Source organism: Lotus japonicus, chromosome 5 (assembly GCF_012489685.1).
Source record: "Lotus japonicus ecotype B-129 chromosome 5, LjGifu_v1.2".
NCBI classification, from domain to species: domain Eukaryota; kingdom Viridiplantae; phylum Streptophyta; class Magnoliopsida; order Fabales; family Fabaceae; genus Lotus; species Lotus japonicus.
Genome location: NC_080045.1, coordinates 6,760,353 through 6,782,057, shown reverse-complemented (window position 1 = coordinate 6,782,057; position 21,705 = coordinate 6,760,353). Strand labels below are relative to the sequence as shown.

Sequence of the window (21,705 nt, the reverse complement as noted above, 5' to 3'; positions counted from 1 at the left end):
TACCTTGTACATCACTGGTAAGTGGCCTTGCAGATAATCAAAACTGAGATTTGTTGGATTGAAAAAAAAGATGACAAGATAAGGGAACATTTAATTTATTACACACAATATTTTATACTTTATTATTAGCCATTTACATAAACAGTAATAACAAAAGTCAAGCTTCCTTAATTTTCTCTGGTGCTTTACCTTATACATGGATCTGACACACACACAAACTCTACATTTTCTCCCTCTCCTTTTGTTCTTCAAAAAATCTTACTTGAGGCAAAGAAACTTAGACTCCTAAAATAGAAATGCAGAAATAAAGAAAATTCACCAAGAAATCACTAAATCACCAACCAAATTAGCTATCTGGTTGAACAAATAAGAAACAGTTTAATTTTGATTCACTCACACTGTAAAGTTTTTTTATACATTCAACCGATTAGATTGTTAGAGTTAGGAGGTCTAACTCAAGTAAAAAACTAACTCAAGAGTTGAGGTTTGCACTACTATTTATAAACACTTGATTGACACATCTCTAGCCAATGTGAGACTCTGACATAGATTTCTGTGTAAAACGAAATTACACTATTGGTACATGAAATTTTTTCTCAAATACTAATTCTAACACAGAATGAGATTAAGCGATAAAAATCGTAGTAAAAGCTCTAAATTTGAATATGAATTGAGAAGATGAATTAACAAGAGTGGATAACGAGATGAATTAACAGCTACAATTCAATGCACATGGAGAGATCCACATCTAGCAACACAAAAACCCTAGCGCCGAGAGGAAGACCCAATCGAAAGTGGGAGAGAAATGGAAAACAACCTTGAATCTCATATAGTTTGATTTGATAGTAATTATATTGAAAAATATATAATATAAGTTAAATGAATAAAAAGTACTACAGTTCAATATAATTTACGAACCCAATACTGATTAGTGATCGGTGAACGTTGGAGATATGTTAATTCTTAAATACAGAATATCTAGGTTTCAATGGCTTCAGTTTCTAATTCTGTTTCCTTTTCTTTTCTATCAAAGAATCAAATAAAAAGGAAAAAATGATCACTTTTGGAAAAATATCCTATTAAATTTATATAACATAAACAAACAAAAAAAAAACACCAAGACTACCAATCTTGCTTTCAAAAAACAAGAATGCCAACCTTCTTCCCATAAAAAAAATGGCTAATCTTCTTTTCCATTATTCCTCTTCTTCTTCCATGTGAAAGCTTTTTTTATCAACCCCATCAAGATTGTAGTCTTTTTGGGCAAGACCAAGCTGCGCTCGAAAGTATCCAAAGAAGCACCACACAGTTCAAACTCATTGAGCATTAAAGGGTAGAACTTCTCCGCCCACTTCCTATACGAGTCCGAAACAAAAATCCAATGGACCATAGGAAGAAGAGGAACATAGCCATAGGACCCGACGATCATGCGCCCGGTCGCGTACTCTATGAACGCACTGAGAATCACTTTCGCACGATCGCGGAAGTGGCCCTTGACCAAGGCTTCAAAGTTCTTTGGGGGTCTCTGAAGGTGGTACAAGGTGAGCTCACATATGCGAATGAATACACTCTCACCGTAGCCATGCCCGCCCGCGGGCAACTTAGTGAAAACGAGTGTTTGGATGGAGATCAAGAGCTGAAAACACGTGGACGTGGATGGGTTCCACTTCTCGCTATTCGTATTGAAAAAGGTAAAGCATAAGGGTATCGGGTAGGTGTTGAGGAGGGTCAGATGCACTGTGCCGTCCTTGTTTAGGTACTGGTTGAGTGGGAGCACTTTCGAGATGAAGTGGACCTTTGGTGGGCTATGAGGATAATCGGAGGGGAACGCGATGTCAAAGAAGAAGATGTTGTCTTGGTATGGCGTGTCAGCCGGGCCAATAATTGCCGCTCTCATAAGATCAATGCGCTGCTCGTAGACTCGAACATAGATAGATTCGGATAGATTTTGCTCCAAGATTTTCCACTCTTTCATGATACTCTTCTTCGTGTTGCCTGTGATGTTGCTTCCGGTGCTAAGATCGCGAAAGTGGTGATCTGAGTGGTCGGAAACCACATCGAATTGCCTGAACTCGTTCATATCTTCGATGGTGAACCTTTTGCTTTTATGTTTTACCTCTCGTGTCCAAAACTATTTCACCCTTACGTAGTATTTATAACTATCACTTTACTTTCATACACAAGCACGTTTATGCACACGACTTATCTAATTAATTTTCTACTTTTATCTTAATCTTTTCAATTTTAATCTTTACCAAATCAGATCACGTTAAAGTTTAAGTTTAGTTTGGATCCCTCACTATTAGCTTCTTAGATTTATCTTAATATTTTCAATTCGAATATTAACGAAATCTTATCACGTTTCAGTTTTTTCTTTTTCTTTTTAACGAAAGGAAATCTATTAGTGCTATGACGTTCTAGTTTTAATTTGTTCTTTCTTATTTATAGCTTCTTAGATTTAAATTCAAAATAAATATTTCTTAAACAATCACATCTTTTTCATATCTTTAAAAAAACGATTACATCACATGGCTTATCTTAATTTTCCACTTTTATCTTAATCTTTTCATATGGGTGAGTGGGGTAGCACACTTGGTTGAGCTAAGGGTAGAAATAGGTGTTGGAGATTGAGGTCCAGATTTCGAACCCTAAGGAGGAGCATATGTAATTTCTAACAACTAACCACTAACATTTGCTTATAAAAAAAAATCTTTTCATTTATCAATACGAATCTTAACCAAATCATGTTTATAGAAATCCATTTCAAAAAAAAAATGTTTTATAGAAATCTTATCACGTTTAAGATTAAGATTAGAGTTTAATTACTAATCTTATCACGTTTAAGATTAAGATTAGAGTTTAATTACTATACATTGACCGTGTAAAGTTTTTTTACACAGCTAACCAATTAGATTTTAAGGATATGAGAAAATCTGTTTTTTTATTTAATTTCATTAATTAACTTGACACATCCTTAAAATCAGATTGGTTGCCGGTGTAATTTTTTTTACACTGTGCATTATCCTTTTCTCTTAAGATTAAACGCTTGTTTAATTGTAGTTGTCATTTTTTATTTTCAAATTTGTTTTGTAAATTAATTTTTGAAAACTGTTTTTGGGAAGAGAATAAAGAGAAAAAAAAAACTTGTTTGATAATTCAATTTTGAAAATTGTATTTGAAATGAGAAAATAGAATATATTTTGGTAAAATCATTTTAAAGTTAATAAGATCCCGGAGACGAAAAAAGAAATTGACATTTTGAGGAAATTTAAATTGACCTGCTGTCCAAAAGTAAAAAAATTGTTCGTCTTGGAAAAATTAGGAGTAACAGTGTTTGAAGGTCATTGTTTCATTCAAAATATTAAATATCATTCTGAGTGATAAATTTAGATTACTGTTTTTTTTAAAAAATGAACCAAAAAATTATTGACATAGATTTTTATATTTTTATATTTGAACTATTTGAGATTATTAGTTTATTGGAAATTCAGATTGGAAATAGCTTTTGCTCTCAAATTCTTCTCGTTATGTAACCAAAAAAAAATTTCTTGTCGTTAAAGTAATGATGGGTTTTTTCTTGAATCTCATGTCCATCGGGCCTATTTCGGTAAGGATTCGGTTGGTTGAATAATTCGTAATAGCAACTGTATTTTTATAAATTAAGAATCAGATTATCAATAAATATTTTTGCAACTGAAAGTTTTAATACTTATAGTTTCGTATTATTAATTATAGTTAGAATTTTAATAACATCAATGTTTTTTCTAATTTATCAAACAAACACATCAAAAGAAACAAGCACTACTTTTTTTGGGGTCAATAACAAACACTGGTTTGAGTTAACTAAAATGCTTCTAATGGACCAGAATCGTGATAATTGGTTACATGATATGATGTAGTATCATAGTCTTAATGATTGATTGGTTTAGAGTTTGATTATTGCTGCCTCAATTTTTAATAAAAAAAAAAAAGCATATGGTAAGTGAGTCTGCATTATCCACGCTTCGAGCCCAAACAGATAAGTTCAAATGGGCTTTTGCGCGAGCGGATGTGCTAGGAATAGTAATATTAACCATTTATTTTGTCCATAAAAAACCATTTATGTGACACTTACCCAAAAGTTTAAACTTTTGAAATAATTGATGGTTTGATAATATAAAGTATACTACGCGTAAGGGTACAAGTACTAACATTACTACCAAGTGAGGGGATGTGTACAATGGTTTGGGAGAAATCAGGGCCAATTTTAAAAAGTTGACCTTGAAAATTAGGGGGGGGGGGGGGGGGGTGGTCAATTGGTCACTTTGAAGGGGGAACTGAATTGACTAGGGGAAGTCTTCTTTAAATTCCATGTTTAAGACTTTGTAGCAAGAGGCGGAAGGTTTGTTGTTGGATTCTAGGTTGATTCAACAAACTGAGAAGGTTGCAGGGGAGTTACCTGCTGAGTTGGCTTTCGTTTTGCAACAGTTTACAACACTCTTTGAACCGCCAGAAGCTTTACCTCTGTCTCGGAAGCAAGGTCATACCATTCCTCTTCAAAAGGGGCAGCATTACCAACATCTGACCTTATAGGTATGGTTAATGAAATTCTTGTAGCTGGAATTATTAAGCCCAATTTGAGCCCCTTTGCTAGCCCAATTATTTTAGTGAAAAAGAAGGATAGGAGCTGGAGGTATTGTGTGGACTATAGAGGTCTAAATATGGTCACCATACCTAATAAATTCCTAATTCCAGTGATAGATGAATTGGGGATGCTGAAATATTTTCTAAGTTGGAATTGCGGTCAATTTACCATCAAATTAGGATGAAGGATACTTACATTAAGAATACGACATTTAGAACTCGCGAGGGGTATTATTAGTTTATCGTAATGTCCTTTGGACTTACTAGTTACTAATGCGCCTTCTACTTTTCAATCCCTGATGAATTAGGTGTTGAAGCCCTTGTTGAGGGAGTACGTGTTAGTGTTTTTTTATGATATTTTAATCTACAGCAGAACCATGTGGAGGAACATGCCAAGTTTTAGACCTTTAGCAACAACATGATTTAAGAGTTAATGGGAAAAATTGTAAATATGGACATACCAAGTTAGAATACTTGGGCCACATTATTTCTGGAGGAACTGTGGCGGCTGATCCAAAGAAGTTGGAGGCCATGTGGCTATGGCCCAAACCTAAGGATGTGAAGGGTTGAGGGGATTTTTGGGATTGACCAGTTATTATCAACAGTTTGTTCATAATTGCAAAGTATATTAAAATAGTAATGAGTTTAATCAGAAGGAGGAGAAACACATACAATGAGTTAAAATTTAGCCTACCTTAACAAACTTGTTTTCTTCCAACTTGAAAATTAAACAAACTCCCCCACTGACACACTCTCCACTCTTCTGTTTTTTTCCCTGAAGAAACCAATTTCAACTTTATGAAATGCGTTCTGAACTACAACGGAAGATAATCAAAACTGAGAGTAAACTAAGGCTTACCTTGTTCATCACTGGTAAGTGGCCTTGCAGATAATCAAAACTGAGATTTGTTGGATTGAAAAAAAAGATGACAAGATAAGGGAACATTTAATTTATTACACACAATATTTTATACTTTATTATTAGCCATTTACATAAACAGTAATAACAAAAGTCAAGCTTCCTTAATTTTCTCTGGTGCTTTACCTTATACATGGATCTGACACACACACAAACTCTACATTTTCTCCCTCTCCTTTTGTTCTTCAAAAAATCTTACTTGAGGCAAAGAAACTTAGACTCCTAAAATAGAAATGCAGAAATAAAGAAAATTCACCAAGAAATCACTAAATCACCAACCAAATTAGCTATCTGGTTGAACAAATAAGAAAGAGTTTAATTTTGATTCACTCACACTGTAAAGTTTTTTTATACATTCAACCAATTAAATTGTTAGAGTTAGGAGGTCTAACTCAACTAAAAAACTAACTCAAGAGTTGAGGTTTGCATTACTATTTATAAACACTTGATTGACACATTTCTAGCCAATGTGAGACTCTGACATAGATTTCTGTGTAAAACGAAATTACACTATCGGTACATGAAATTTTTTCTCAAATACTAATTCTAACACAGAATGAGATTAAGCGATAAAAATCGTAATAAAAGCTTCAAATTGGAATATGAATCGAGAAGATGAATTAACAAGAGTGGATAACGAGATGAATTAACAGCTAAAATCCAATGCACATGGAGAGATCCACATCTAGAAACACAAAAACCCTAGCGCCGAGAGGAAGACCCAATCGAAAGTGGGAGAGAAATCGAAAACAACCTTGAATACAAATTGATAGTAATTACATTGAAAAATATATAATATAAGTTAAATGAATAAAAAGTACTGCAATTCAATACTCCCTCCGTTCCTGATCTTTTGTTGTTTAAGGTTATGCACATTGTAAGAATGCAATCATTGATATATTTGTTGACATAAACACCCCTATTTAATGTTGAGTTAAAGTGAAGAAAGTGAATTATAGTTATTGGTTAAGAAACTTGATATGATTTTGATTGGTGAAAATAAGAGGTGGTAGGTAAGAGATATATTATTAAATGAGTGTATACATGAAATAAATTAAAATAAAATGCATTGAGTTTGTAAAACAACAAAAGTTTTGAAATTTAGACCAAAAGTTAAAACAACAAAAGATCAGGAACGGAGGGAGTATAACTTACGAACCCAATACTGATTAGTGATCGGTGAACGTTAGAGATATGTTAATTCTTAAATACATAATATCTAGGTTTCAATGGCTTCAGTTTCTAATTATGTTTCCTTTTCTTTTCTATCAAAGAATCAAATTAAAAGGAAAAAAGGATCACTTTTGGAAAAATATTCTATTAAATTTATATAACATAAACAAACAAAAAAAAAAAACACCAAGACTACCAATCTTGCTTTCAAAAAACAAGAATACCAACCTTCTTCCCATAAAAAAAAAACGCTAATCTTCTTTATCATTATTCCTCTTCTTCTTCCATGTGAAAGCTTTTTTTATCAACCCCATCAAGATTGTAGTCCTTTTGGACAAGACCAAGCTGCGATCGAAAGTATCCAAAGAAGCACCACACAGTTCAAACTCATTGAGCATTAAAGGGTAGAACTTCTCTGCCCACTTCCTATACGAGTCCGAAACAAAAATCCAATGGACCATAGGAAGAAGAGGAACATAGCCATAGGACCCGACGATCATGCGCCCGGTCGCGTACTCTATGAACGCACTGAGAATCACTTTCGCACGATCGCGGAAGTGGCCCTTGACCAAGGCTTCAAAGTTCTTTGGGGGTCTCTGAAGGTGGGACAAGGTGAGCTCACATATGCGAATGAATACACTCTCACCGTAGCCATGCCCGCCCGCGGGCAACTTAGTGAAAACGAGTGTTTGGATGGAGATCAGGAGCTGAAAACACGTGGACGCGGATGGGTTCCACTTCTCGCTATTCGTATTGAAAAAGGTAAAGCATAAGGGTATCGGGTAGGTGTTGAGGAGGGTCAGATGCACTGTGCCGTCCTTGTTTAGGTACTGGTTGAGTGGGAGCACTTTCGAGATGAAGTGGACCATTGGTGGGCTATGAGGATAATCGGAGGGGAACGCGATGTCAAAGAAGAAGATGTTGTCTTGGTATGGCGTGTCAGCCGGGCCAATAATTGCCGCTCTCATAAGATCAATGCATTGCTCGTAGACTCGAACGTAGATAGATTCGGATAGATTTTGCTCCAAGATTTTCCACTCTTTCAATATACTCTTCTTCGTGTGGCCTGTGATGTTGCTTGCGGTGCTAAGATCGCGAAAGTGGTGATCTGAGTGGTCGGAAACCACATCGAATTGCCTGAACTCGTTCATATCTTCGATGGTGAACCTTTTGTTTTTATGTTTTACCTCTCGTATCCAAAGCTATTTCACCCTTACGTAGTATTTATAACTATCACTTTACTTTCATACACAAGCACGTTTATGCACACGACTTATTTAATTAATTTTCTACTTTTATCTTAATCTTTTCAATTTTAATCTTTACCAAGTCAGATCACGTTAAAGTTTAAGTTTAGTTTGGATCCCTCACTATTAGCTTCTTAGATTTATCTTAATATTTTCAATTCGAATATTAACGAAATCTTATCACGTTTCAGTTTTTTCTTTTTCTTTTTAACGAAAGGAAATCTATTAGTGCTATGACGTTCTAGTTTTAATTTGTTCTTTCTTATTTATAGCTTCTTAGATTTAAATTCAAAATAAATATTTCTTAAACAATCACATCTTTTTCATATCTTTAAAAAAACGATTACATCACATGGCTTATCTTAATTTTCCACTTTTAACTTAATCTTTTCATTTGGGTGGGTGGGGTAGCACACTTGGTTGAGCTAAGGGTAGAAATAGGTGTTGGAGATTGAGGTCCAGATTTCGAACCCTTAGGAGGAGCATATGTAATTTCTAACAACTAACCACTAACATTTGCTTATAAAAAAAAGGCTTAAATGCATTTGGTGCCCCTGATGTTCCAGGTTCGTGCAAATTGGTTGGAGAGGTTCGAGCCCGGACCTTATAGTGACAAAACACACATATTACCAATTGAGCTACATGCACAATTGTTATAATTGACAACATAATTTTATTTATTTCATATATCTTCCCTATATATCTTCCTCATCATTCATCTTCTTCCCTAACCCCAACGACCCAACCCAGATTGAACCTCCTTCCTCCGCAGCCTTACCAGCCACCGTCGCCGCACTGCAACCATGGTACGAGATCAATCCCTTATAGGCTCATCCATTTTTAGGGTTTTAGTATCGTGTTTGATATTGCAAGATCGATTTGATTGTAATGAAATGGTGTTGATTTTGTTTTCTGTAGTAGAAGAGAAAGGTTAGGGAGCCTAAGGAAGACAACGTGACTCTGGGTCCAGCTGTTAGGGATGGTGAACATGTCTTTGGCATTGCTCGCATCTTTGCTTCCTTCAATGACACTTTCATTGTTAGTTCATAAAGCTCTTGTTTTAGCTCTTTATCATAATTATCGTTTTCTGAAATATTGTTGTAATTTTGGGGTTTTGTATTTTTTGTGATTGCAGCATGTCACTGATTTGTCTGGCAGGGAAACCCTTGTCCGCATCACTGGTATGACTGTTTCCTTTCTTAATTATTGGTTGTGATTTAGTTTCCATCATTTTTCCCTTCTGCAATTTCAGTTGATTTCATATTTTGAATGTAAATTATGTTTTTTTTTGTTGCCCTGTAGCGTTTTTTCATAGCTATTATATCTTCATTGTTCAATGTTTGGCCATAAGAAATATCTAGCATACCTAAATGATTTTGTTTTGCATTATGTTTATAGTTATGACCATGAGTTTCTCAGCGGATGATAATTTTACTTGGCCACCATTTGTGCATCACTAAATGATTTTGTTTTGATTATGTTTATAGATATGGGTTTCTCTACTTGTGAAAATGTTACATAGTGTCTATTTGTTCTGTAAGATCAAGATTTGGTCATGTGGTACAACTCTATGTTTTGATGATAACAAGTATTTATTTGTGGATGAACAACTATGATACTCTAATGTTTGTCTTGAGTGTTTTGACAAACAGGTTCTGATTCTGACACCAGAAGATATATTCGTCAGAAGTTCTGAAGATCAGAGGATCTGAGGATCAGAGGATCTGAGGATCAGAGGATCTGAAGATCAGAGGATCTGAGGATCTGAGGATCAGAGGATCTGAGGATCAGAGGATCAGAAGATCAGAGGATCAGAAGATCTGAGGATCAGAAGATCTGAAGACCAGAAGCTCTGAGGAACCAGAGGCTCTGAAGGTCCAGAAGCTCTGAAGGTCCAGAAGCAGAAGTTACGAAGGTTAGAGGATCCAAGCATCCCTCTGACTCTGATCACCAAGCTTCACAAGTTCCAACACGAAGCATAACTCTGATCAGATGTCATTGGTTAAAGGCAAATGTCTCTATCAAGAAGTACAAGAGCAGTGTACTATTCTGACAAGCCTACCTACCAAGGTTCAGCCACAGCAGGTTCTGGAAGTTCCAGAAATGCCCTCCAACGGTCATATTCTCTCAACAGAAATATCCTTTGCACCTTGGACTATAAAAGGCTGAAGAAAAGAAGAAAGCTAAGAGAGAGAAACCCAGAGCTGCAATACAAGAAAAGATTCAAGCCTCTACTTTCTTCATCTGTTCTTATTTAGTTTACACTCAGCTTATTTAGAAGCAAACCTTTGTAAACACCAACCTCAAACAGTTGTTTGATTTTCCTTAAGGGACCGGGTAGGTCAGTATCCTTAAGAAGACTAAGAGAGTGAATCTTAGTGGTGATTCCTTTAGGAGATCAAGGTTGATCGGATCCTAGAGAAGACTAAGAGAGTGAATCTTAGTGTGAGCTAAGTCAGTGTATTGTTAGTCACTTGTATGTTTCAAGTGCAGTTGTAACAATTATCTGATTAGTGGATTGCCTTCATTCTAAGAAGGAAGAAATCACCTTAACGGGTGGACTGGATTAGCTTGAGGGATTTATCAAGTGAACCAGGATAAAATACTTGTGTGCTTCTCTCTTCTCTCTATATTTATCCGCTGCACCATCTATCTTAGAGAAACCGAAAAGATTTACTTTAAATCTTAAGGGGAAAGTTTTTATATTGAAAACGCTATTCAACCTCCCCCTTCTAGTCGTTTTTCACACCTTCAATTGGTATCAGAGCGCAAGTTCTGATTACCACACTTAACAGTGTTCAGTAGATCCGGGCCAGTGTGAAAAACTCATGGATTCCACCACTACTACAAGCAAATATCAATACAGTGCAAGACCACCTATCTTTGATGGTCAGAGATTTGATTTCTGGAAAGACAGAATCAAAAGCTTCTTTCTTGGCTTTGATCCTGATCTCTGGGACTTTGTTGTTGATGGCTACACCCCTCCTGTCGATGAACATGGTGTAAAGATCCCAAGGAAGAAGATGAGTGAAGATCAAAAGAAGGAGTTCAGAGATCATCACAGATCAAGAGCTATTCTGCAAAGTGCCATTTCATATGAAGAATATGAGAAAATTACTGATCGTGATTCCGCTAAGTGTATCATTGATTCCTTAAAGACGACACATGAAGGAAACAAAAAGGTGAAAGAGACAAAGGCGTTGTCTTTGATCAAGCAGTATGAATCCTTCCAAATGGAACCTGACGAATCCATTGAGGATATGTTTTCCAGATTCCAGTTGATTATTGCTTGAATAAGACCCCTCAACAAAAGCTACACCGCTGCTGATCATGTCATGAGGATCCTTAGAGGTCTTCCTGAAAGCTGGATGCCTTTGATAACTTCCTTGGAGCTAACTAGAAATGTTGAGCAGATGAGTTTGGAAGAACTCATAAGCATACTAAAGTGTCATGAACTAAAGCGTGCTGAACATCAGGATCAGAAGAAGAAGTCTATAGCCTGGAAATCCAAATCTGAAAAGGCTAAGGCTCTCCAAGCAGAAGCAGAAGAATCTGAAGAAGCATCAGAATATTCTGATGAAAATGAGCTGACTCTGATATCCAGAAAGCTCAACTGCATCTGGAAGCACATGCAGAGCAAATACAAAGGCTCATCAAAGGACAAAAAGTCAAAGAAGCATTTCAAACCAAAGAAAAGTCTGATGGTGACTTTTGATGAATCAGAGTCAGAGGATGTTGACTCTGATGGTGAAGTTCAAGGACTCATGGCTATTGTCAAAGACAAAGGAGCAGAGTCAAAGGATGTTGTTGACTCTGACTCAGCATCAGAAGGAGATCCTAACTCATACGATGAAAATGAGGTATTCGCTTCTTTCTCAACCTCTGAACTGAAACATGCTTTGTCTGATATCATGGATAAGTATAACTCTTTATTGTCTAAACATAAAAAGTTGAAAAAGGACTTATCTGCTGCTACTAAGACTCCTTCTGAACATGAGAAAATTATTTCTGATTTGAAAAATGATAATCATGCTTTGGTAAATTCTAACTCTGTGCTTAAGAACCAGATTGCTAAGTTAGAAGAAATAGTTGCTTGTGATGCCTCTGATTGTAGAAATGAATCTAAGTATGAAAAGTCTTTTCAAAGATTCCTGGCTAAAAGCGTAGACAGAAGCTTAATGGCTTCAATGATCTATGGCATAAGCAGAAATGAAATATATGACATTGGTCATTCTAAACCTTCTGAAGTTGCTCCATCATCTCTTAAGAAAGGAACTTTCTCAATGTCAAAATATCATGCTCAAATTCCTTTATATTATCCTGTTGAATGACCCAAAGTTGTCAGAACTTCTGGGCTAACTAACAAGAAAGGACCCAGAAAGTGGGTACCTAGGGATAAGATTATATATGTTGCAGATATCTTCAATAGGTCCATCGAAACTCCAACCATGGAACCTGGACAGTGGATGCAGGCAACACATGACGGGAGAAAGGCATATGTCCCAAGATCCAAAACTTGAACCTGAAGGTGAAGTTAATCTTGGAGGCATAAGTAGAGTAAGATTTGGTCAAGTCAAAGCTAGCTGAAAAAGCTTGTAGAGATGAGCATGACTGTTTCAGATAGAAACAAAGACTCAGAACTTGTCAAACCAGAAGCAACAACATCAGAAGATGCTACTACAACTTCTGACTTGCGTCATCAGAAGAAGAGTAGGTTCATAGCTTCTCATTCTGAAGCATCTGAAGATGGAATTTTTTCCAGAATGGAGATGTCACCAGAACCTCTGGACTTTGACACTTCTGCTCTCATAAGAAGATATACTAATCAGCAGCCAAGTATCCCTTGGTATTCCTTCTGAGGGGGAGTATTTCGTCTTATGCTCTTACTATTTTTTTTCCACCTTCATTCTTTTTGCTTATGACAAAAAGGGGGAGAACTTATAGTATCTTGACAACTCCTATATTATTTAGCTCAGAATCTAGATATTACTAACGTTGATATTAAGTATTAGATTCAGGGGGAGCTTAGCTCAGAATCAAGCACGAGTCTTGGATTCAGAAGGAGCAAGATAAACTATACACATCAGGATAAGTTTTAACTCTGATACCTTATACTCTGAGTGTATTCAGTTTATTTGTTTAGAGTTGTTCATCAAAATACATGGTTTTGTCATCATCAAAAAGGGGGAGATTGTAAGATCAAGATTTGGTCATGTGGTACAACTCTATGTTTTGATGATAACAAGTATTTATTTGTGGATGAACAACTATGATACTCTAATGTTTGTCTTGAGTGTTTTGACAAACAGGTTCTGATTCTGACACCAGAAGATATATTCGTCAGAAGTTCTGAAGATCAGAGGATCTGAGGATCAGAGGATCTGAGGATCAGAGGATCTGAGGATCAGAGGATCAGAAGATCAGAGGATCAGAAGATCTGAAGACCAGAAGCTCTGAGGGACCAGAGGCTCTGAAGGTCCAGAAGCTCTGAAGGTCCAGAAGCAGAAGTTACGAAGGTTAGAGGATCCAAGCATCCCTCTGACTCTGATCACCAAGCTTCACAAGTTCCAACACGAAGCATAACTCTGATCAGATGTCATTGGTTAAAGGCAAATGTCTCTATCAAGAAGTACAAGAGCAGTGTACTATTCTGACAAGCCTACCTACCAAGGTTCAGCCACAACAGGTTCTGGAAGTTCCAGAAATGCCCTCCAACAGTCATATTCTCTCAACAGAAATATCCTTTGCACCTTGGACTATAAAAGGCTGAAGAAAAAGAAGAAAGCTAAGAGAGAGAAACCCAGAGCTGCAATACAAGAAAAGATTCAAGCCTCTACTTTCTTCATCTGTTCTTATTTAGTTTACACTCAGCTTATTTAGAAGCAAACCTTTGTAAACACCAACCTCAAACAGTTGTTTGATTTTCCTTAAGGGACCGGGTAGGTCAGTATCCTTAAGAAGACTAAGAGAGTGAATCTTAGTGGTGATTCCTTTAGGAGATCAAGGTTGATCGGATCCTAGAGAAGACTAAGAGAGTGAATCTTAGTGTGAGCTAAGTCAGTGTATTGTTAGTCACTTGTATGTTTCAAGTGCAGTTGTAACAATTATCTGATTAGTGGATTGCCTTCATTCTAAGAAGGAAGAAATCACCTTAACGGGTGGACTGGATTAGCTTGAGGGATTTATCAAGTGAACCAGGATAAAATACTTGTGTGCTTCTCTCTTCTCTCTATCTTTATCCGCTGCACCATCTATCTTAGAGAAACCGAAAAGATTTACTTTAAATCTTAAGGGGAAAGTTTTTATATTGAAAACGCTATTCAACCCCCCCCCCCTTCTAGTCGTTTTTCACACCTTCATGTTCCTCACCTAGATTACTCTCTTGCTGTTAAAAGATTTAGTTGTGTCTTTTATTGGGTGGATGCAGCGGTGGCGTTCTCATGTCTCTGCTTTTGTAATTTCAGGTGGAATGAAGGTGAAAGCTGACAGAGATGAGTCATCTCCTTATGCAGCTATGCTTGCAGCCTAGGATGTTGCTACCCTGATTAGATTTCATGAACAGAACCTTAAGAATTTGATTATCTTCTGATGGCCATTTCTTCTTAGTTTTTTATAATGACATTGTTCTGGTTATGTCCTATGTTGTAACTGTAGTCAATAGGATTGGATGTTCCTTGATATGAAGCCATCAAGGACTCATGATTAATGTACTGATTCAAATTTTTTTTTGGAGCAGGAGTTGGGCATTACTGCCCTTCATATCAAGGACTCATGATTAATGTATTGGTTCAATCTGGGTTGGGTCGTAGGGGTTAGGGATTGGTAAGGGAAGAAGATGAATGATGAGGAAGATATATGGGGAAGATATATGAAATAAATAAAATTATGTTGTCAGCTATAACAATTGTCCATGTAGCTCACCTGGTAATATGTGTGTTTTGCCACTACAATAGATGGAGGGTATCATTTGCACGAACCTGAAACATCAGGGGCACCAAATGCATTTAAGCCTAAAAAGAAATCTTTTCATTTATCAATACGAATCTTAACCAAATCATGTTTATAGAAATCCATTTCAAAAAAAAAATGTTTTATAGAAATGTTATCACGTTTAAGATTAAGATTAGAGTTTAATTACTAATCTTATCACGTTTAAGATTAAGATTAGAGTTTAATTACTATACATTGACCGTGTAAAGTTTTTTTACACAGCTAACCAATCAGATTTTAAGGATATGAGAAAATCTATTTTTTTTATTTAATTTCATTAATTAACTTGACACATCCTTAAAATCTGATTGGTTGTCGGTGTAAATTTTTTTTACACTGTGCATCATCCTTTTCTCTTAAGATTAAACGCTTGTTTAATTCTCTTAAGGGTGACGTTATGCGGTTCTTTGAGAAGTTTCATAATAATGGAAGGATAGTGAAAGGGCTGAATTCTGCATTTATTGCGTTGATCCCGAAAGGTAATCATCAGGAGTCTATGCTTGACTATAGACCTATTAGCTTGATAGGGGGGCGTATAAACTTCTAGCAAAAGTGTTGGCAAACCGACTGAGGGTGGTCATGCCCGTAGTACTAACTCAAAATCAGTTTGCTTTTACAATGGGCAGACAAATTGTGGATTGCAGTTATATAGCAAATGAGGTTGTTGATAGTCTAAAGAGAAAGGAAGGAGGGGGTGTGTTGTTAAAGCTTGACTTTGCAAAAGCATATGATAATGTAGAATGGGACTTTCTGCTTGATATGATGAAAGATTTGGGTTTCGGTGACAAATGGAGGGCATGGATGCATAGTTGTGTTTCAACAGCAACTCTGGCTGTTTCAGTGAACGGGTCCCCAACAGATTTTTTTCAGATTCAAAAAGGATTGAGACAAGGGGATCCGCTATCTCGTATGCTGTTTAATCTGTGCGTAAATGGTATGTCTTGTATGCTAAATCAAGCTTTGGAAGGGAGTTTGCCTGCAGGTGTGGAGTTGGGTGATGGTTTGAGGTTAAATCACTTGCAGTTTGCTGATGATGCTTTACTGTTTTGTGAGGGGGATTTGAGACAGGTTAAGTGTCTAGCTTTGGTTCTGGAGGCTTTCTTATATGTGTTTGGTTTGAAGCTAAATTTTCGAAAGTCGGCTCTGATTAGTGTTAATGTGGACCATGAAATCGAGGAACAAGCAGCTAACTTACTTGGATTTAATAGAGAACTATTGCCTATTGTTTATTTGGGTTTACCTCTTGGTGGGAGTCCTTCAAAGATGGCTTTCTGGAGGCCAGTGTTAGAAAGGATGTCTTTGAAGTTAGGGAGTTGGAGCTCAAAATTTGTGTCGTTGAGTGGTAGAATAGTGTTGATCAAATATGTACTGAGTGTTATCCTCTTGTATTATATGTCTGTCTATAGGGCTCCAAAGGGTGTCATTAAAGAAATGGAAGTTTTGTTGAGGAGGTTCCTTTGGGGAGGGTCAGGGGGAGGAAGGAAAATTGCATGGATAGCGTGGGAGGATATGTGTAAAGTTGTTCAGTATGGGGGTATGGGTTTGGGCTTTCTGGAGTGGAAAAATAAAGCTCTGCTTTTAAAGTGGTTTTGGAGGTTTGGTAGAGAAAAAGAAGCCTTACGGAGAAAGGTCGTGTGTGTCAAGTTCTGTTTGCAAGAGAGATATGTGATGCCAAGGTTGGAAGGTGCAAGAGGCTCTTCGGGATCGTGTATTTCAAAGGGCTTATTGCTGCTATGGAGGGAACAAAGTGCGGTGGTTAGTTAGTTCTTTAATGGACTAGCTTGCAAGGTGGGCTGTGGGGAGAGCGTTCGTTTTTGGGACGACGTTTGGATTGGAGATATAACATTATAGGTTTTGTTTCCTCGGGTCTATGCGGTGGCTCAAAAGAAAGAGGATGCAGTGGCTGAATTGGGGAAGCGTATTGCAGGGGGTTGAGAATGGAATATCGAGTTCATGAGAAGTTTTTTTGACTGGGAAGTTGAGCAGCATAATGATTTCCAGCATTTCATTCAATTTGTGGTGTCGAATGATGAGCCCGATGTTTTGTTCTGGAAGGGAGGGTGATGCTATGGGAATGTTCTCGGTTAAGGGTCTATGTTATGTCCTGGAGAATAAGGGGTTCGATGAGGCAGGTTGGATGGTTCCACAACATATCAGAAAGATGGTGCCTGCGAAGGTAACAACTTTTATGTGGCAATTGCAGAAGAATAGAGTGGCAACGAAAGAAAATTTAATGGCACGAGGGATTAGTCTTCCAGATGCAGGTTCTTGCGGACTATGTGGACAGGAACTGGAGTCTGCTGCGCACTTGTTTATGCATTGTAAAATGGTCTGGCCAAGTTGGTGTGCAATTATGCAGCATGAGGGTGTGTGTTGGGTTGTGCCCCGAACGGTAAATGATATGTTGCTGCAATGGAAGGTGCTGTGAAACGTATCTGATTATGTTGTATGGGAAATGTTTCCTTATGCGCTGGTTTGGACGATTTAGCTGGAACGAAATGCAGTGGCTTTCAATAAAAAAGAGTTTTGTGTGCAGTATATGTGGGACTTACATATTGCAAGGGCCTCGTCTTGGGTGAAGGCATCTTGGAAGAGATGTCCTTATAGTGCAGTTCACTTTGCACAAGGACCACAGTTTGTTTATCTGCCTAAGCCGGTAAAAGCTCGAATTCAGCAGCAGTTGCTGCCACCGGCGGAGCCAATCCTAAAATTTAACGTCGATGGCTCTTCGCTAGGAACTCCAGGACGCAGTGGTGTCGGTGGGGTGTTGAGGAATCATCGTGGTATGGTGGTGGGTTATTTTGCTCTACATGTGGGGGATATGTGGGCTTATGAGGCGGAGGTACATGCTATTCATCAGGCTCTTTTGTTTCGCGAACAATTCAATTTTAGGACGCTGGTTATTGAAAGTGATTCCACCTTGCGGTGGGGTGGGTGACGAGTACAGGTCGAAGACCATAGAAATTGTTTCAAGTTTTGAGCAAAATAGATCACCTCATACTGCTGGTGAATTGCTTAACTGTGTCTCATGTGTTGAGGGAATGTAATGGGGTTGCTGATACACTAGCAAAGAGTGGTAGGGATGGAAGTATAGTGGCATGGCAAGTGTGTGATGAAGGGGCACCTTTTACTGTCACAGGAGGGCTATAGCTTTCTTTTTTAATAATCACGTGGCAGGTTGTTCATGATTCTTTTGTTCCTTTCTTTATAAGGCTGATGATGACAGTACCCAAATGGTTTGCAGGAGTAGCATTATGTTCTTGTTTTTGTTTTGACTGGTGTATTGATTTTGGGACATTACGCAGGAGAGGAAAGCTTGCTTCTTTTCATTTCAATTGTGCAAGTGGGAAACCATGGACTAGTGGCATTCGTTTGGTTTTTGCAAATGTTTATTTTGGAGGTGTAGTGGAAGAAAATACTCCAGATGCTTTTTGAAGGCTCTACAGGAAGGCTCAACTTGCAGTGATTGCAGAATTTGTTTTTTCATTTCCTAATCTACTGGTTTGGTTTTTTAGTCATAGATACTTCAATCTATTTATTTGATGTAATTCTGGGAAGGGGAAAGTTTTTGTAATGGGGAGAATTTGCCTCTTTGAGATTTGGGTACTCTTTTTCCTTCACTAGGGTTTTTCCCAATGGATTTTCCCTAGTAAGGTTTTGATGAGGCTCAATCAAAAAGTTCTTTTTGTGGCCAGGGTGTGGTGGTGCGGTATGTTTTGGATGCGGGTTTAAGACTTGTACTATTCTCTTTGGTGTGCTGTTTTGCAAGCACTTTTCTTAATATATCAGTTTCAGTTTTCAAAAAAAAAAATTTGTAGTTGTCATTTTTTATTTTCAAAATTGTTTTGTAAATTAATTTTTGAAAACTGTTTTTGGGAAGAGAATAAAGAGAGAAAAAAAACTTGTTTGATAATTCAATTTTGAAATTTGTATTTGAAATGAGAAAATAGAATATTTTTTGGTAAAATAATTTTAAAGTTAATAAGATCCCGGAGACGAAAAAAGAAATTGTGAGGAAATTTAAATTGAGTCCAGAAGTAAAAAAATTGTTCGTCTTGGAAAAATTAGGAGTAACAGTGTTTAAAGGTCATTGTTTCATTCAAAATATCATTAGGTTATCAAAAAAAAATTTAAAATATCATTCTGAGTGATACATTTAAATTACTGTTTTTTTTAACAAAATGAACCAAAAAATGATTGACATATAGATTTTTATATTTTTATATTTGAAGTATTTGAGATTAGTAGGATTATACCCGTGCGATGCACGGGCTCTAATTTTTTTTCTTAATAAAATAAATTTATGTGAAGGATGCACATTATATAATAAACATAATTAATGTGGTTGAAATTATATTTTGGTTACATCGAAAACATAAATCGCACCATTCCGGAATTGATCCATGAACCTCTTCACTCAACTCATATGTCCTCTAACTCTTACAACTTGAGCTATCAATTTGGGAAAATGCGGTTGGAATTGATAATTGAGAAACTTAACCATGTTAAATATTTCTATATTTCTATTCTAATATTTGTTAAAAGTAATTTTTTAGATTATTAATTGTTATATACAAATTTGGAAATTTGGAAATATAGTAATATTTAAAGTATATACAAACTCTATAATTTGTTGATTTCAATGAGTTTTTCTAATAATTATCATTACTTTTATATTATAACAAAATTACTTTTATTATAAGATACATCACAATTTCTGAAATTTTACAGGTTTTATAAGTATCCAAATCAAACAATATTATTAATGAACTTAAAATAATAAAATCTCATTTACATTTAATAATAGTTCCATTATTATTGGCAATGAGACTTCAAATGAGCTTGCATATATGCAAAGCAAATATTTGTAAGGCATATATTAGAAAAGCTTCTAAAACTCATGAAATATGCAGCTGCTACTAATTCTTATCTAAAGCTACTAATTCTTATCTAAAGCAATGTATAAAGATTATCTTTTTATAAAACTATTTGAGATTATTAGTTTATTGGAAATTCAGATTGGAAATAGCTTTTGCTCTCAAATTCTTCTCGTTATGTAACCAAAAAAAAAGTTTTTCTTCAAGCAAAAAAAAAATTCTTCTCGTTGAAGTAATGAAGGGTTTTTTTTTTTTTAAACAAAAAAAAATGATGGGTTTTTTCTTGAATCTCATGTCCATTGGGCTTATTTCGGAAGAAGCATATACGGAAATATCATGTCCATCCGGTGTTTGCATTTGTGTTCCGTTCGGATACAAACATGAAAACGAGTAAAAATAATATAAGAGAAAAAATACATGAGAAAAAAATATAAGCGGAAAATGATAGAATTTTAAAGTTGTATGATTAAAATCAATTAAATGTGCAAAAGAACAGAACTTAGCCCTGAAGAACAGAACCTCAGTAAGAGAGCATTTCTTTGTTATACTACCGTGTGCAAACCAAGTTCATCTAAGTTAACCAATAAATACCTACAGACATTGAAAAACTAGACTAGAGTTAGACAAATACTATGTTGAGAGTTCCTTCCGAAATACAGCAGTAGCAGTTTGAGTACTTCATTTCGTTTCCTCTTTCGATCCATCTAGCTTAAGCATATCTCTCATTCATTCACAACCCCTACATTAAAAAGAAATATTGAATGAGTGATTAACCCATTAGTTAATTCTTCAGCAACTGATATGTGAAAACTAGTTGTAAAATTCATACCTGAAAAACCGGTGACGTCACCGGTGTTTGCGGCATATCCCACTGAGATCGTTGGTCTGTTGTATCAAGGAAAGTAATAGGTCATTGAGCTTCTCGGCTAACATCTCAGTCTTTCATCTCCATCTCCTTAACCTTCATGAGCCCCTCATCCAATTCCATCCAAGATGAATTAGGTAAAGAGAGAGAGAGAGAGAGAGAGAGAGAGAGAGAGAGAGAGAGAGAGAGAGAGAGAGAGAGAGAGAGAGAGAGAGAGAGAGAGAGAGAGAGAGAGAGAGAGAGAGAGAGAGAGGGCCCCTCATCAATAAATATATTTGCAACTGAAAATTTTAATACTTATAGGTTCTTATTATTAATTATAGTTAGAATTTTAATAACATCAATGTTTTTCTAATTTACCAAACAAACACATCAAAAGAAACAAGTACGACTTGTTTTAGGTCAATAAACAAACACTAGTTTAAGTTAATTGTAGTATAGTAAATGTTTTTGTCGTATCCACATGGAATTGCTAATACAAGTGTTGTTTTCTAGTAAAATTACTCAAGCAATGGATTTTCAAAACATTTATGATTGTTTCGGTAGCCAAAACACATGCAAATTAAACAAAGCGAGAATAAAAATGATTGGATATCAAGATGAGAAAACTGTTGAACTTGGAGTTCACCATCTAACTACATAGTATCCAACGATCCTATATGAAAATTTATTCCTATCAAGGATTCATCTACACCATTTTTACCCTACTTCATTGATTCCTCACATGAGTGGATATCTATAACTTACTTTCCTAAACATTCATTCATCACATGTATAGAAAAGTTAAGTTATCTTTAAGCTTAGGTGTTTAAATGACTAACAAGCCAAATTCCATTCCTAGACAGTAGTAGGTTTATTTAGACGGTTAATCTTATGTCGGGCTCTAGATGTCGTAGTTTTTGCTCTTACGCCGAATCAAGCGATATATTCTAGGTGGGAAAACTAAAACATAACATTAAGAACAAGAGAGAACCACTGAATCATGTAATAGAAACAATATTCTCATATAGA

General features: G+C 36.2%; 2 protein-coding genes and 1 long non-coding RNA gene across 3 annotated transcripts; 1 reads left to right on the top strand and 2 right to left on the bottom strand.

Moving 5' to 3' along the window:
• Positions 1–1,180: 1,180 nt before the first annotated feature.
• Positions 1,181–2,080, bottom strand: LOC130718993 (probable ubiquitin-conjugating enzyme E2 24). The gene has a single exon (XM_057569646.1). It carries the CDS (start codon positions 2,078–2,080, stop codon positions 1,181–1,183), a length of 900 nt encoding a protein of 299 aa, XP_057425629.1.
• Positions 2,081–6,966: 4,886 nt separating this feature from the next.
• Positions 6,967–7,866, bottom strand: LOC130718992 (probable ubiquitin-conjugating enzyme E2 24). Its single transcript, XM_057569645.1, has one exon. It carries the CDS (start codon positions 7,864–7,866, stop codon positions 6,967–6,969), a length of 900 nt encoding a protein of 299 aa, XP_057425628.1.
• A 509-nt stretch (positions 7,867–8,375) lies between these two features.
• LOC130716671 (uncharacterized) lies at positions 8,376–14,559 on the top strand. Its single transcript, XR_009012118.1, has 4 exons — positions 8,376–8,768; positions 8,881–9,000; positions 9,098–9,143; positions 14,427–14,559. It is a non-coding gene; the product is annotated as an uncharacterized LOC130716671 (long non-coding RNA).
• The last annotated feature ends 7,146 nt before the right edge of the window (positions 14,560–21,705 follow it).